Genomic DNA, 16,260 nt, shown 5'->3' with positions numbered 1-16,260 from the left:
TTTTAATCGTAATTCTCACATTTATTAGTCTTAGTTAGGTATTGAAATTGATTATTTTTTCACATTATTATATATTTTTTTACCTATTCAATAAATGTTAATACTTGTGGAAGAATCGTGGAATCAAAACTTTGTCCTTTTTTTCTTTTAATCTTTTTTGTAATAGAGACGGAGTCTTGCCGTGTTGGCCAGGTTGGTCTTGAACTCCTGAGCTCAAACAGTCCTGCCACCTTGGCCTCCCAAAGTGCTAGGATTAAAGGCGTCAGCCACCGCACCCGGCCCCAAACGTTTAAATAGATGTATTAAAGAACTTTCAGATAAAAAATGAAAGTAGGTTTCTCGTGCCGTGTCGTTTAGGGAAAGACGGCGACGTCTGCACAGTTTAGTTGTGACACCAAGCAGTTGTTCGTCCCCGAACCTGGATGGGCTCCGAGGGCGCAGTGCCTCCAGGAGCCGCCAGGGGCCGCCACCGCCGGCGGTGCCCGACAGCGCTGCTGTGTGCGTCGCCTGCGCGCCGCCGGAAAGGAACCCTGGTCCGGAGGCGGCGGCGCAGTGCATCCTGGGTTGGCGTAGCCATGGCGTCTCGTGTCCTTTCAGCCTATGTCAGCCGCCTGCCCGCGGCCTTTGCGCCGCTGCCCCGGGTCCGGATGCTGGCCGTGGCCCGGCCTCTCAGCACCGCTCTGTGCTCCGCGGGGACCCAGACGAGGCTCGGGACTTTGCAGCCGGCCTTAGTGCTCGCGCAGGTGACTCGTGGTGACTTTGCTGCCGCTTGGCAAGGGTCAGGGATTGGGCCCGGTGGGGGTGGGGGCCGGGCATCCGGGGCGCGCCAGCTGCAGGCAGGGGTGACCCGGGGGGCAGCCGGCTCGCTCCGCAGCCCCGCTGCCTAAAGGTGTTTAGTTGACCCCTGACGGGAGGCCGGGTGACCTCGTAATAACGAGCAAGAGCACTGACTCGAGTCCAGCACTGCTGGGCTGCCGCTTACCGAAACTTTGGACAAGTCTCCTAGCCTGGCTCACACTCACCTGCAAAATTGGGATCCTGGTCTCTACCTTGCGGAGTAGCAATGAGGATTAGATGAGTTAATGCGGCTAGAGCACCTCGTACGGTCTCAAAATAGCGGTCACCGTATTGTAGTGAAAGCAGCATGCAAAGAGGCAGCCACACTGGCCTACAGCCTTCTCCAGAGCGGTTTTCTCTCTGCAGTTCTGTCCTTACTCTTCCCTGCAGCACCTTCTGCCTGTGTCCAGGACTCCTGGAAGTAATTCTAGGAAACAAGCCAAGTGACCTTTGAACAATAAGGATTTGAATTGCGCGGGTCCACTTATATGCGGATTTTTTTCAACCAAACGCGACCAGTATTTACGGGATGTGCCGCCCCGCGTATAAGGAGGGCAGGCTCTTCCTATAAGCGGATTCTGCAAGGCTGACTGCGGGACGTGAGTGTGCGGGGATTTGGGTATAGTCGGGGGTCCTGGAACCAATCTGCGCAAATACCAAGGAACGACTGTACCTGTAGTATATAGCTTGAGCTGATGAAATCTGCGTGAGGCTGAAACGCCGGGAGGCAGTGATTTCGGTGTTGTTGTTGTTGTTGTTTTTGAGACAGAGTCTCGCTCTGTCACCCAGGCTGTAATGCAGTGGCGTGATCTCAGCTCACTGCAACCTCCGGCTAACGGCAACCTCCGCCTCTCAGGTTCAAGCAATTCTCCTCCCTCAGCCCCCCTCGAGTATTTGGGACTACAGGCACCCGCCACCATGCCCGGCTAAGTTTTGTATTTTTAGTGGAGACGGGGTTTCATCATATTGGCCAGGTTGGTCTCGAACTCCCGACCTCGCAATCCACCCGCCTCGGCCTCCCAAAGTGCTGGGATTACAGGCGTGAACCACCGCGCCCTGCCTTTTTTTTGTTGTTTTCTAAGTTCTCCAGATGACTCTGAAGTGCAATTGGGAATAAAAATAACCGTCTTAAGGTAGGATAGACTCCCAAGGTCAAGTTATGAAACCCCTTTTCAAAGTCATAGACTTCAGGTAATAGTGGTTTCAACCTTGACTGCATGTTAGTGTGAAAAATAAGTGTGTCTGGCCAGGCGTGGTGGCTCACGCCTGTAATCCCAGCACTTTGGGAGGCCGAGGCGGGCGAATCGCTTGAGCCCAGGAGTTTGAGACCCTCCTAGGCAACATGATGGAACCCCGTCTCTACAAAAAATACAGAAATTAGGCCGGGCGCGGTGGCTTATGCCTGTAATCCCAGCACTTCGGGATGCCGAGGCGAGCGGATCACGAGGTCAGGCGATCGAGACCATTCTGCCTAACACAGTGAAACCCCGTCTCTACTAAACATAAAAAAAATTATCCGGGTGTGGTGGCACGCGCCTGTAGTCCCAGCTACTCAGGAGGCTGAGGCAGGAGAATCGCTTGAACCTGGGAGGTGGAGGTTGCAGTGAGCCGACATCGCGCCACCTGTACTCCAGTCTGGGCGACAGAGACTCCATCTCAAAACAAACAAACAAACAAACAAAAACCAGAAATTAGACGGGCGTGGTGTCGCGCGCCTCCTGACTAGTCCCAGCTACTCAGGAGGCTGAGGTGGGAGGATCGATTGAACCCAGGAGGCAGAGGTTTTAGGGAGCTGAGATCATGCCACTGCACTCCAGTCTGGGAGGCAGACCGTCTTAAATAAGCCAGCCAGCCCGTGCCAGATCGACAGAATCTAGAAGTGAGTACTAGGCGACTATTTTTAGAAGTCATCAAGTGTTTCTTTTGTGAAGCCAGTGTTGCTGTTCACTGACAGTGTAATGGATTCATTCATTGGGCACTGCCCTGTTGGCTGTATCAAAAGGTGAAAAGTGTCACCTTGAAATTAAGGGTTAAAGGCCAGGCGCGATGGCTCACGCCTGTAATCCCAGCAGTTTGGGAGGCCGAGACGGGCGGATCACGAGGTCAGGAGATGGAGACCATCCTGGCTAACACGGTGAAACCCCGTCTCTACTAAAAATACAAAATAATTAGGCGGGCATGGTGGCGGGCGCCTGTAGTCCCAGCTACTCGGGAGGCTGAGGCAGGAGAATGGCATGAACCCAGGAGGCAGAGCTTGCAGTGAGCCGAGATCGTGCCACTGCACTCCAGCCTGGGCGACAGAGCCAGACTCCATCTCAAAAAAAAAAAAAAAAAAAAAAAAAAAAAAAAGAAATAAGGGTTAAAAAGGCAGTAGTTAGAATTGATGAGTGTCTGGTTCCTAAGATTGATTTCAACATTGGGCTAAAATGTGAAGTGATTGTCTTTGTTCTTACAGCATTGATTCTCAGTTGATTGGACATACAGATCACTTAGGTTGGAATACAGATTCTGATTCAGTTCTGGGAAGGGGCCAGAGAGTTTCCACCTCCAGTGGGCTTCCAGAAGATCCTGCTGCGGGTGTTCCTTGGACCATGCTTTGAATGGCAAGGAGCTCAGAAATGTTCCACTATGGCGGCTTGGCTTGCATATATAGCAGAGGAACCATTTTATTTATATTTACAAAGTGGTTTTGACTAAGTTCATTCAAAGATATTGAGGGCCAGCTGTGTGCCAGGACTCATGCTAGCTGTTGAGAGATACAGAGATGGATACAAAAGGAAGACATTAGCTTACATCTTCATTGAACGCTTTGCAGCCCTTATGTCCAACTTGCTGGCTCCTTCTCTGCTGCTGTCTTCTTCCCTAGGCTCTTGTGACACTGTTCTCCCTTGGTTGGTTTGTCCCCCTACCTTGTTGGGACACTTTGCCTTTCAGGCTGGAGTGCAGTGGCATGATCGTGGCTCACTGCAGCCTTGACCTCCTGGACTCAAATGGTCCTCCTGCCTCAGCTTCCTGAGTAGCTGGGACTACAGGCATGAGCCACCACGCCTAATTTTTTGATGTCTGTCTTCTTTTTAGAGACGGAATCTCCTTATGTTGCCTAGGCTAGTTGTAAACTCTTGGGCTCAAGCAATCCTCCTGCCTCAGCCTCCCAAGTGCTGGGATTACAGGCATGAGCCATCACACCTGGTGTGCCTAACCCTTAAATGTTGGTGGGCTCCCGAGTTCTCTTACCACACATGCTCCCTGGACTCTTCACTCTTGGTTTCTGTTATTGCTGTATATCCCAGACCTCCGCCTCCAGTCCTTGTTCATCTCATTTGGACCATTGCTCATGCTACCTATTCCCTGCTGTGAAATTTCCTCTCCTCAAATCCATCCACTATGCCAACTTCAGAGCAACTAGTCACTCATTTACACCCTTTTTCCCAAAAGGAGCTAAGGCAGTTTTCCTGGGTATAAAGATACCAGATGATATAAAATAGAAGGTAAGGAAAAAACAAAAAAACAAAAACCAAGGGCAGTGGCCTAAAATGCAGCCTGGAAGTCTTATACTTGATCCAGGCAGGCCCCGAATCTACACTGTCTAGCAGATGGAGCACAAAGATAATTTCCAGCAGTTCTATGGGGCATGGTACCCAGATGAAGACAGCACTTGTACAAAAAAAAGCTAGCTATTCCAGGACTGGGACCAGGACCAGACAAAGTCCCAGTCCCTTCCCATGGCCCTTAAGGCTCTGCAGACCTGGGCCCTCCCTCTTAGCCTCCAAGCCTGTCATCTGTGTACCATCTCCCAACATGAGCTGATGTCTTCTCACATAGACACAGGCACTGCACTTTCATGTCTTTTTTTTTTTTTTTTCCAGACAAGGTCTCTGTCACTTAGGCTGGAGTGCAGTGGCATGATCATATATCAGTGCAGCTTCAAACTCCTGGGCTCAAGCAATCCTTCTGCCTCAGTCCCTTGACTAGCTGGGATAACTGGCCTGCGCTACCACGCCTGACCTCATTTCATTTTCTTGACCTGTTCTTCCCTCTCCTTGAATTATCAGTCTCGGCTCTTTTCCTCACCAAATCCAAGTCTGGCATCCTCCTTTCCGGCCACTCAAGGACTGAGTGACAACTTTTGTTATTGCATCAGCCTACAGATACTTCTGTCATGGTGCTTGCCATATTTTTATTTCAACTAAAATGATCTGTGGATTGGTCTTTTCCATTAGAGTGTAAGCTTCTTTTGGGGGAAGGTTGTGTCTTATTCATCTTTGCATTTCCAGCCCATTGCACAGTTCTTGGCACACAGGTAAAGTTCCCAGGCTTCTGAGACAGTCGTGTAAATAAAGGCAAGGCATTGTGAAACAGGTGTGTGTAGTGCAAAAGCAAAAAGAGATACTTGACCAACCTCTCAGTGAACGTGATCTTGAAGGCCTGTGCAGAGGCCAGGAAGAGCCTGGCACTTACCTCCTTGTGGTTGACTCTTAGGGTGTCTGGAAGGGAACATTGTTGGGGGGAAGAGAGTGAGCATATCATGAAGGGAGCTGTATGCTGCAGTGAGGAATTGTGGGTATTCTCTGCAAAGGTCATAGGGAGTGAACATGAAACAGGGCTTATTGAAGGAATAAGCCCCAGGTGGCGGAGAAGGAACAGAGGTCTGTAAGCAGGAGTTTTGGAGACAGGTCAGGAGTTCATTTCCAAACTGTTGAGTTTGAGAGGTCTGGGCTGCCTGTGTAGAGTGGACCAGTCGGCAGTTTGTAGAGACGGCCTTTAAAGCCCTCTCCTTAGCCTCCTCTGAGTTTGCCTCAGGCAGAAGTGGGCCCCAGTGGAGTACCGGGATTCTGATGGAACCTCATCTGTTTGAATTACTAGCCCAGAGGGTCATCACTCTTTACCTGCAAACAGTACCTTCTCTGATGTCTGGGAGAGGTGGTTTATTTCCCATATATTTGTTAAGTGTAGATCTTGGGGAAGAACAACTAACACCAGAAACATCACATGTTGGCTGATGGGGAGGTGCTTGTCCATTTTGTATCCCTTTTATTTTTTCCCAATCAACAGAGATCCAGTTAGGAGGAGCAGCAAGACCTTCCAGGAGGCCATGCTGGAAGGACATGGGGTGAGGAGGATACCTAACCTTCCCTTGCCTCAGTTTCTCATCTGTAAAAAGGAGAATGATAGTATCATGGATCTCACCAGAATACTGGAGAGCTGAAGAAAGATGATGTGTGTAAAGTGCTTAGGGCAATATCATAGCCTGACCTGATAAGAAATTAATGGAGGCCGGGACATGGTGGCTTATGCATGTAATCCCAGCACTTTGAGAGGCTGAGGTGAGTGGATCACTTGAGACCAGGAGTTCAGGACCAGCCTGGCCAACATGGTAAAACCTCATCTCCACTAAAAATACAGAAATTAGCCAGGCATGGTGGTGCACGCCTGTAATCCCAGCTACTTGGGAGGCAGAGGCATAAGAATCACTTGAACCTGGGAGGCAGAAGTTGTGGTGAGCCAAGGTCACAACACTGCACTCCAGCCTGGGCAACACAGTGAGACTCTGTCTGAAAAAAAAAAAAAAAGAAAAAAGAAATAGAGACCAGAGGCAGGAGCATGAGAGGGTAGTAGGATCAAGTATTTTGGGGCTACGCTACAGCCAAGGTATCAAACTAGCTGCTGCTGGTCATTGTTCTCAGGATCCTACTAAATAACCCTAAATAGCACTTACTGTGTTAAGTGCCAGCCAATGTCCAAGCCCTTTACTTCATCTCACTGATGCTTCACAACAGTCCTGTGAGTGTGGTACTGTTGTTTATCCCCATTTTACAGATGAGGAAACTGAGATGTAGAAGGTTAAGTAACCCACCCAAGGCCAAACAACTAGTGAGAGCCAGCACCATGGTGCAGGCATAGGTGGTCTAGTTTCAGCGTCTGAGCTCTTGCCCACTAACTTACTGCCTCACGCTGATCCTGATGCAGCACCCACTCTAGATTGGCATGTGGCCTCCAGTCAGAGACTCATTTAATTTAATCACATGGTGCCCACCTGGCCCTTGTAGGTACTTGCCGGAGCTGCTGAGGACAATGCTGACAACCTAGTTGGCCTCATGGGTAGTTGTGTACGAACATAGAATATACCCTCACCAGGGGTCTTGCTTTGTTGCCCAGGTTGGTCTGGAACTCCTGGGCTCAAGCGATCCTTCCACTTTGGCCTCCCAAAGTGTTGGGATTACAGGCATGAGCCACCACACCTGGCCTGGTACCATTTCTTTTCTTTGTTTTTTGTTTTTGTTTTTTTTCTTTTTGGAGACAGAGTCTCACCCTATCGCCCAGGCTGGAGTGTAGAGCCATGATCTCAGTTCACTGCAACCTCTGCCTCCTAGGTTCAAGTGATCCTCCCACTTCAGCCTCCTGATTAGCTGGGATTATAGGCACACACCACGATGCCCGGCTAATTTTTGGACTTTTAGTAGAGATGGAGGTTTCACTGTGTTGGGCAGGCTGGTCTTAAACTCCTGACCTCAAGAGATCCGCCCACCTTGGCCTCCCAAAGTGCTGGGATTACAGGCGTGAGCCACCACACCTGGCCTCGTACCATTTCTTGATAAGCACACAGCCTCTGTTAGATCCCTCCAACTGAAATTTCTTTTCTGCCATTGCCATATTACCTCATTTCTTCTCCCCCTTTCTCTTTATTCCTTTCTTCTCCATTTTATTTGTGACTTGGAAACCTATTTGAGTCATTGTTAAGTAGGCCGGTCATGTGCCTGTAAAAAAGGTCTCCTTAACCCATGTATAATACGAAAGGAGATTAGACATTTAGACAAAGAGACATGCTCTAAAACTCTTGAAAGTACTCAGAAAGGCTCGTTAGAATATCTATCATACTCTCCAACTCATCTCTTTAGTTTGCTGATTAAACCTGATTTTTTTTTTTTTTCTTGAGACGGAATCTCACTCTGTCACCCATGCTGGAGTGTAAATGGCGTGATCTTGGCTCACTGCAACCTCCGCCTCCCAAGTTCAAGCGATTCTTCTGCTTCAGCCTCCTGAGTAGATGGGATTACAGGCACATGTTACCACGCCCAGCTAACTTATATTTTTGGTAGAGACGGGGTTTCTCCATTTGGGTCAGGCTAGTGTCGAACTCCTGACCTCGTGATCCGCCTGCCTCGGCTTCCCAAAGTGTGGCAATTACAGGTGTGAGCCACTGCGCCCAGCCTAAACCTGATTTTAATAACTGACTTCTTTTTCTTTTCTTTTTTGAGACAGAGTCTCGCTCTGTGGCCCAAGGTGGAGTGCAGTGGCACAGTCTCCGCTCACTGTAACCTCTGTCTGGGTTCAAGCAATTCTCATGCCTCAGCTACCTGAATAGCTGGGATTACAGGCACACACCACCACGCCCAGCTAATTTTTGTATTTTTAGTAGAGACGAGGCTTCACCATGTTGGCCAGGCTGGTCTCGAACTCCTGGCCTCAAGTGATTGGCTCACCTCGGCCTCCCAAAGTGCTGGGATTACAGGTGTGAGACACACATCGGCCCAATACCTGTTCTTTATGCAAGATGAATGTTTCTTCTACAGAGGTTATACTGGTTTGGTTCTCTGGGCAGTATTTATTATGATTTTTCATGGACCTTTGTGAGTTTCAGGGACCTGAGCCCTAACAAGCAGCCCCACTTTCTATAGGGAAATGCCTGAAGAACGCCAAGCCTCGGACTTAAAATCAACTTCAGGAGGTAAACAAACCAATTTAGATTAGGGATTTCTTTCTTTTTCTTTTTTTTGAGACGGAGTCTTGCTTTGTTGCCCAGGCTGGAATGCAATGGCGCAGGCTCGGCTCACTGCAACCTCTCCTCCCACATTCAAGCGATTCTCCTTCCTCAGTCTCCTGAGTAGCTGGGATTACAGGCGCCCACCACCACGCCTGGCTAATTTTTTGTATTTTTAGTAGAGACAGGGTTTCACCATGTTGGCCAGGCTGGTCTCGAACTCCTGACCTCAGGTGATCTGCCCACCGTGGCCTCCCAAAGTGTTGTGATTATAGGCGTGAGCCACCATGACTAGCCAGATTAGGGATTTCAGTAGTGAGCAAAACTGCCAGATACCCTGTTTTGTTTTCTCTGATTCTGCGTCGTCCCTTCCACAGCATTAAACCCCCTGACCTGTAATTGCAGCTCATTCCACATTTGTTGAATGAAATCTGGTCAATACCCTAGTACCTAAACACTGAGCCGACTAATACCAGAGATACGTGAGGTATTGCTCTAACATGGCACAGGCCAGAAGGGCTCATGGTTTGGCTGGTGGCCATGAGGCAAGCCTCGCTGGAAGGGAAACAGATTGGAACGTAGTGACTGTAAGCTCCCTCATCCCCTCTTTGGGTGGGAGGCCAGCTTCCTTTGTCCTGGCTGAGATCAGGGAGATAACTGCTGGAGCCAAACTAGACCTTTCTGGTGTATGGTCCTCAATTTGAATTGCCTTTGGGTTTACCATGACAGCTCTTTCCTTGTGGGTTATTTTGACTTGGGTCAGCCTATTAAAGGTGGCAGCACCCTGTAGAGGCCTCGGGATGCTGAAGATGCCATGAGAAGACACAGGCATTCTGCAGACGCTAGACAATTTTAGTGGCAGTTAAGTGTCGCAGAGCAGTATGAATGTCCAGAGCCTGAGGGTTGAAGCCAGGAGGCAGAGGGGCCGGTCCTGACTCCCAGGAAGGAGGCCTGAGATGCTGCCGAACTGTTGGGGCTTCTGCGATTACCCAGTCCTGCAACTTAGTGTGTCCTGGTGGCCACAATGAGAATCAGATGCTGTGGGTTCTCTAAAGCCCCGAAAGTTCTGTGAAAGTTACCTATAGGCTTGTGCATTGATTTAGAGGTATTTTCCGTTCAATGACAGTGTTTCCTTCCTGCCGTCGCTCTAGGTTCCTGGTAGAGTTACACAGTTGTGCCGCCAGTATAGCGACATGCCTCCTTTGACGTTAGAGGGCATCCAGGACCGTGTTCTTTACGTATTGAAACTCTATGACAAGATTGACCCGGAGAAGGTAACTGATGGTGGTTTGAATTTTTTTCTTTAAATATAGAGTATTTAATTACATGCTAGAAAATGCAAAGGGAAAGATACTCAGTAAAAATCTCCCTGGCTCCCAGCCACCCAGGCCCATTCTGGGAGATAGCCAGCGCTACCAGTTTCATGTATGTTTCCAAAGGTACTCAATGCATATGTTAAAGAAGTATACACATGTGTGTATATTATATGTATGTATATCTCACCCTTTTTAAAAAACACAACTGGCTGGGCACTGTGGCTCATGCCTGTAATCCGAGCACTTTGGGAGGCCGAGGTGGGCGGATCACCTGAGGTCGGGAATTCGAGACCAGCCTGACTAACATGTAGAAACCTCATCTCTACTAAAAATACAAAATTAGCCAGGCATGGTGGCACATACCTGTAATCCCAGCTACTCGGGAGGCTGAGGCAGCAGAATCACTTGAACCTGGGAGGTGGAGGTTGCAGTGAGCCGAGATAGCGCGATTGCAGTCCAGCCTAGGCAACAAGAGTGAAACTCCATCTCAAAAATAATAATAAATAATAAAAACACAAGTGGGGCCGGGCGTGGTAGCTCACGCCTGTAATCCCAGCACTTTGGGAGGCCGAGGCGAGTGGATCATGAGGTCAGGAATTGAAGAGCAGCCTGGCCAAGATGGTGAAACCCCATCTCTACTAAAAATACACAAATTAGACAGGCGTGGTGGCAGACACCTGTAATCCCAGCCACTCGGGAGGATGAGGCAGAGAATTGCTTGAACCCGGGAGGGAGAGGGTGCAGTGAGCCGAGATCATGCCACTGCACACTGCAGCCTGGATGACAGGGTGAAACTCCATCTAACAATGAAAAAAAATTGAATCTGTTGTGTAGGTAAGGCAGTTTTTTTTTTTATTTGGGTTTTTGAAGAATCATTCCTGGTGATTCTGAGGTCTAAATTAGAGTGATGGGGTGATAGTAAACACTTTGGCCAGGCGCAGTGGCTCACGCCTGTAATCCCAGCACTTTGGGAGGCCAAGGTGGGTGGATCACGAGGTCAGGGGTTCGAGACCAGCCTGACCAACATGGTGAAACCCCGTCTCTACTAAATACAAAAATTAGCTGGGCGTGGTGGTGCACGCCTGTAATCCCAGCTACTCGGGAGTCTGAGGCATGAGAATCGCTTGAACCCGGGAGGCCGAGTTTGCAGTGAGCCGAGATCGTGCCATTGCACTCCAGCCTGGGTGACAGAGCAAGACTTTCTCAAAAAACAAAAAACAGACAACATATAGAGTGAAATCCTTCATTAGCTATGTATATATTGTTCACTTCAAAACAGAGTAAGATAAAGCAAACCATGTACATACTAGCATAGGTTACATATAAAATGTCAGTTATAGCCTCTGTATGTTAAAAAAAATTCGATGTAGTCACAAGGACAGAAAACCAAACACTGTGTGTTCTCGCTCATAGGTGGGAACTGAACAATGAGGTCACTTGGACAGAGGGTGGGGAGCATCATTTACCAGGGCCTGTCAAGGGGTAGGGGGCTTGGGGAGGGACAGCATTAGGAGAAATACCTAATGTAAATGATGAGTTGATGGGTGCAGCAAACCAGCATGGCACATGTATACCTATGTAACAAACCTGCACGTTGTGCACATGTACCCTAAAACTTAAAGTATAATAAAAAAATTCAATATAGTGATTAAGTGGCATTGTACCACCCTGTTATCTTGGGAAGCAGATGCTTTCATGGACTAAATTTTGTGTTTGGTGCTCCTTTCTTGCAGCTTTCAGTAAATTCTCATTTTATGAAAGACCTGGGCTTAGACAGTTTGGACCAAGTGGAGATTATCATGGCCATGGAAGACGAATTTGGTAAGGCTCAGTCTTCTGTCTACATACTGCGATTTTTGATTAAGGTGGATTAAACTGAAAGAAGTGGTGGGCATCTGAATTGGAATTAGAATTAAATATTAATAGAAACAGTAGCATCCACTGCCCTTCACACACACCTTCCTGCCCACTTACCATCAGGTGAAGTAAGCTTTAGGGATGGTACATTTATTCAGAGAGCACCTTGCACAAGCCCAGCAGAGTGCCCAGTGTGGTGCCAAGAGCCGAATGACCAGAGATGGTTCCAGGGGACTGATTCTTCAGACAGGGTTCTAAGACAAAGGGCAAAAGCCTCCCCGGAACACATGCTGATGACATGTCAGCCCCTCCTGAGCTCAGGTAACGCGAACCAGGTAGAAGTAATGTGTGCCAGGACAAGAGACGCACCCAGAGCCTCTGGCCTTGGTCTCCTATCCTGGCTCACAAGCACACTCCAAGTTTGGGACTGTGTGTTGGGCAGGTGAGACCTTATAAGGTTCCATGGCTGTTTCTGCGTGAGTTGGCTGAATAGGAAATCAAAGGACTTCTGTGCTGTTCTGCAGAGCAGGGCCTAGTTAAAATTCCTCACAGATGATGCTGACTAGGATGGAATCCCTTTGCCTAGTGCTTAAGAGTACCAGGTCTGGAATTGAGCTTAGTCAGGTATGAGCCTGGACAAGTAACTATATCTCTCAAAGCCTGTTTCCTCAGCTGTAAAGTGGGGGTGATAATAGTAGGAACCCCAGGATTGGAATTGCTGTGAGAATTAGAGATGATGTGTAAAATGCTCAGCACAGTGTTTGGGCCAAAGTAAGCTAACTACCAAAACCCAGCCATTTATAAAAACCCAACCATCATAAAAAAAAAAATGCATGGGTGACGTGTGTTACAGCACACGAACCTTGAGAATGTGCCGAGTGAAAGAAGCCAGACACAGAAGATGACACTTTATATACCATTTACATGAAATGTCAAGAAGAGGCAAATCCAGAGATAGAAAGTACACGGGTGGTTGCCAGAGCTAGGGAGGATGGGGAGTGACTGCTGACGAGCACTGGGTTTCTTTTTTTTTCTTTTTTTTCTTTTTATTGATCATTCTTGGGTGTTTCTCGCAGAGGGGGATTTGGCAGGGTCATAGGACAATAGTGGAGGGAAGGTCAGCAGATAAACAAGTGAACAAAGGTCTCTGGTTTTCCTAGGCAGAGGACCCTGCGGCCTTCCACAGTGTTTGTGTCCCTGGGTACTTGAGATTAGGGAGTGGTGATGACTCTTAACAAGCATGCTGCCTTCAAGCATCTGTTTAACAAAGCACATCTTGCACCGCCCTTAATCCATTTAACCCTGAGTGGACACAAGCACATGTTTCAGAGAGCACCGGGTTGGGGGTAAGGTCACAGATCAACAGCATCCCAAGGCAGAAGAATTTTTCTTAGTACAGAACAAAATGGAGTCTCCTATGTCTACTTCTTTCTACACAGACACAACAACAATCTGATTTCTCTATCTTTTCCCCACATTTCCCCCTTTTCTATTCGAAACAACCGCCATCGTCATCATGGCCCGTTCTCAATGAGCTGTTGGGTACACCTCCCTGACGGGGTGGCGGCCGGCTGGGGGCTGGCCCCACCTCCCTCCCGGACGGGGCGGCTGCCGGGCGGAGACGCTCCTCACTTCCCAGACGGGGCGGCTGCCGGGCAGAGGGGCTCCTCACTTCTCAGACGGGGCGGCTGCCGGGCGGAGGGGCTCCTCACTTCTCAGACGGGGCGGCTGCCGGGCGGAGGGGCTCCTCACTTCTCAGAGGGGGCAGCCGGGCAGAGACGCTCCTCACCTCCCAGATGGGGTCGCGGCCGGGCAGAGGCGCTCCTCACATCCCAGACGGGGCAGCGGGGCAGAGGCGCTCCGCACATCTCAGACGATGGGCGGCCGGGCAGAGACGCTCCTCACTTCCTAGACGGGATGGCGGCCGGGAAGAGGCGCTCCTCACTTCCCAGACTGGGCAGCCGGGCAGAGGGGCTCCTCACATCCCAGACGATGGGCGGCCAGTCAGAGGCTGCAATCTCGGCACTTTGGGAGGCCAAGGCAGGCATCTGGGAGGTGGAGGTTGTAGCTAGCCGAGATCACGCCACTGCACTCCAGCCTGGGCAACATTGAGCACTGAGTGAACGAGACTCCATCTGCAGTCCCGGCACCTCGGGAGGCCGAGGCTGGCAGATCACTGGCGGTTAGGAGCTGGAGACCAGCCCGGCCAACACAGCGAAACCCCGTCTCCACCAAAAAAATACGAAAACCAGTCAGGCGTGGCGGCGCGTGCCTGCAATCGCAGGCACTCGGCAGGCCGAGGCAGGAGAATCAGGCAGGGAGGTTGCAGTGAGCAGAGATGGCGGCAGTACAGTCCAGCTTCGGCTCGGCATCAGAGGGAGACCATGGAAAGAGAGGGAGAGGGAGACCTTGGGGAGAGGGAGAGGGAGAGGGAGACCGTGGGGAGAGGGAGAGGGAGCTGGGTTTCTTTTACACAATGGTGATGGTTGCACAATGTTGTGAATATACTAAAAACTACCAAATTATATGGTATATACAAGGAGGAATTTTCTATTATGTGAATTCTATCTCAACAAACAAACAAACAAACAAACATACCTCCAAAGCATCGTACCCAACCTGTATGCATACTGTCTAGAAGCTAACTGGCCCACAACCTATATGGGATTCAAGGTTGCTGAAAGTTTTGATATACTTGTAGCTGTTGTAGAAGGGTCAGGTGTGTTCAGTTCTAAAGGATTTTTTTTTTTTTAACTCTCTCACATTGTTGTATATTTTTCTTTTAGGGTTTGAAATTCCTGATATAGATGCTGAAAAGTTAATGTGTCCACAAGAAATTGTAGATTACATTGCAGATAAGAAGGATGTATATGAATAAAGTATCAGGTAAATAGACTTAAAAAATGATGTTCACCCATAGATTTGTCTGTGGTTCTTCAATAAAGGAAACTTAAGAAGACACAGAAAATGGAAATGCTTGACCAAGATTTTTCACTAGTTATAAAATGCAAGCCCTTTCCTGTTGTCTGCCACTCAAAGGGGCCCAGTCCTGGTGGTGATCTTTGTCTTTGAGACGTTGAGAACTGTCATTCCTGGATAGAACTCCCTTGATTGTCAGCTGTCCTCACAAAAGCAGAACACTGTACAAAGTACTGAACAGGGTAACCTGGAAACAGAACTCTGTCTCCCTCAATTACTCAGCCAAGGTAAGCCCAGCCTGCTGGGTAAGACACTGAGGTGACCTGGCTCTTAAGTAGGCAAGAGAGGCCTCATGGATAAGAGGATGGACTTTGGAGTCAGAGACACCCAAGTTTATTCTCAGCTCTGCCCCACACTATAAGCCTGGTGGTCTCAGGCAGGCTGCTTAGCTCTGTAAGCCTCAGTTTCCTCATATGTAATATGGTGGTAATGATAGGACCTACCTGGGGCCTTTGTGAAAGCAAAATTGAAGAGAGTATATATATCACTTGATATAATGATGTAAAGAAGCCTCTCAGTAAATAGTAGCTTTTGTTACTTGGGACCTAGAATGATCAAATAAGACTTTTTGAATTAAAACATTGTATTAGTGTCTTTAGTCTTTAGCTTTTAGTGACCCTGCATTTTTTTTTTTTTTGTAAAGATGGAACCTTGCTCTGTTGCCCAGGCTGGAGTGTAGTGGCACAATCTCGGCTCACTGCAACCTCCGCCTCCTGGGTTCAAGCGATTCTCCTGCCTCAGCCTCCTGAGTAACTGGGATTACAGGCGTGCACCTCCACGCCCAGCTAATTTTTATATTTTTAGTAGAGATGGGGTTTCACCATGTTGGCCAGGCTGGTCTCGAACTCCTGACCTCAGGTGATCCGCCCACCTTGGCCTCCCAAAGTGCTGGGATTACGGGCATGAGCCACTGCACTCAGCCAGAGGCTGCATTTTTAGCACCTGAAAGATGTCACTTATCATTAGTAAGAATACATCAAAAATAACATTGAACTTATTTTGTCTTTTCCAGACCCTTTGGCTTTGCTGAGAGAGGACTCAGATGATAGTGACGAATGTCTGGCAGTGAGGACACATTTTGGCATTCTTGCTGACTCTGACAGAGTGATTCTGATGGACTTGTATTTAAATTGTATAAGTGTTTTACTCTTTGAAAATAAATCTATAAAACCAACATTTTCCCCCGTCTTCAGTTTTTCAATAATGTCTATAAAGTGCTTTTTTATGTTTGTATACTGACATTGCTTAATATTTTTAAAGGTCTGATTTGTCATTTGTATTCATGCATGTCAAAAACAATGGCTTCCCCAGCCATGTACTTGAAGTAAGGCTGTCTCCCCACCTTCATATCAGGAGTGAATATATTCATGGAAATGGACTTTTTGCTTCAAAAAAATTTTTGTTTTGGTTTCCATTAGCTTATTATCAGATATGTCAGCTGATATCAGCAGGTGGGACTAGGTTTTCATCACTGTCCTAAAGATCCCTTTTAATACAGTTTAACAGTTTTGG

The 16,260-nt window shown here is 48.4% G+C and overlaps 1 protein-coding gene across 2 annotated transcripts; it reads left to right on the top strand.

Annotated features, from left to right (window-relative positions):
- Positions 1-528: 528 nt before the first annotated feature.
- NDUFAB1 (NADH:ubiquinone oxidoreductase subunit AB1) lies at positions 529-15,922 on the top strand. 2 transcript variants are annotated; one of them, XM_009430494.2, is made up of 5 exons: positions 529-743; positions 9,748-9,870; positions 11,646-11,733; positions 14,556-14,655; positions 15,761-15,922. In XM_009430494.2, exons 1-4 carry the CDS (start codon positions 576-578, stop codon positions 14,645-14,647), a joined length of 471 nt encoding a protein of 156 aa, XP_009428769.1. In that variant the 5' UTR covers positions 529-575; the 3' UTR covers positions 14,648-14,655; positions 15,761-15,922.
- Positions 15,923-16,260: the final 338 nt, after the last annotated feature.

The sequence above is a fragment of the Pan troglodytes genome, chromosome 18, assembly GCF_028858775.2.
Source record: "Pan troglodytes isolate AG18354 chromosome 18, NHGRI_mPanTro3-v2.0_pri, whole genome shotgun sequence".
NCBI classification, from domain to species: Eukaryota; Metazoa; Chordata; class Mammalia; order Primates; family Hominidae; genus Pan; species Pan troglodytes.
Note: the sequence above shows the minus strand (reverse complement) of the source record. Positions and strands in the feature narration are given on the sequence as shown.

Coding starts and splice junctions, on each gene's coding strand:
- NDUFAB1 (XM_009430494.2), top strand. CDS start 576: ATGGCGTCTCGTGTCCTTTCAGCCTATGTCAGCCGCCTGCCCGCGGCC. Junction 744..9,747: donor CGGCCTTAGTGCTCGCGCAG/GTGACTCGTGGT, acceptor CCGTCGCTCTAG/GTTCCTGGTAGAGTTACACA. Junction 11,734..14,555: donor GGCCATGGAAGACGAATTTG/GTAAGGCTCAGT, acceptor TTTTTCTTTTAG/GGTTTGAAATTCCTGATATA.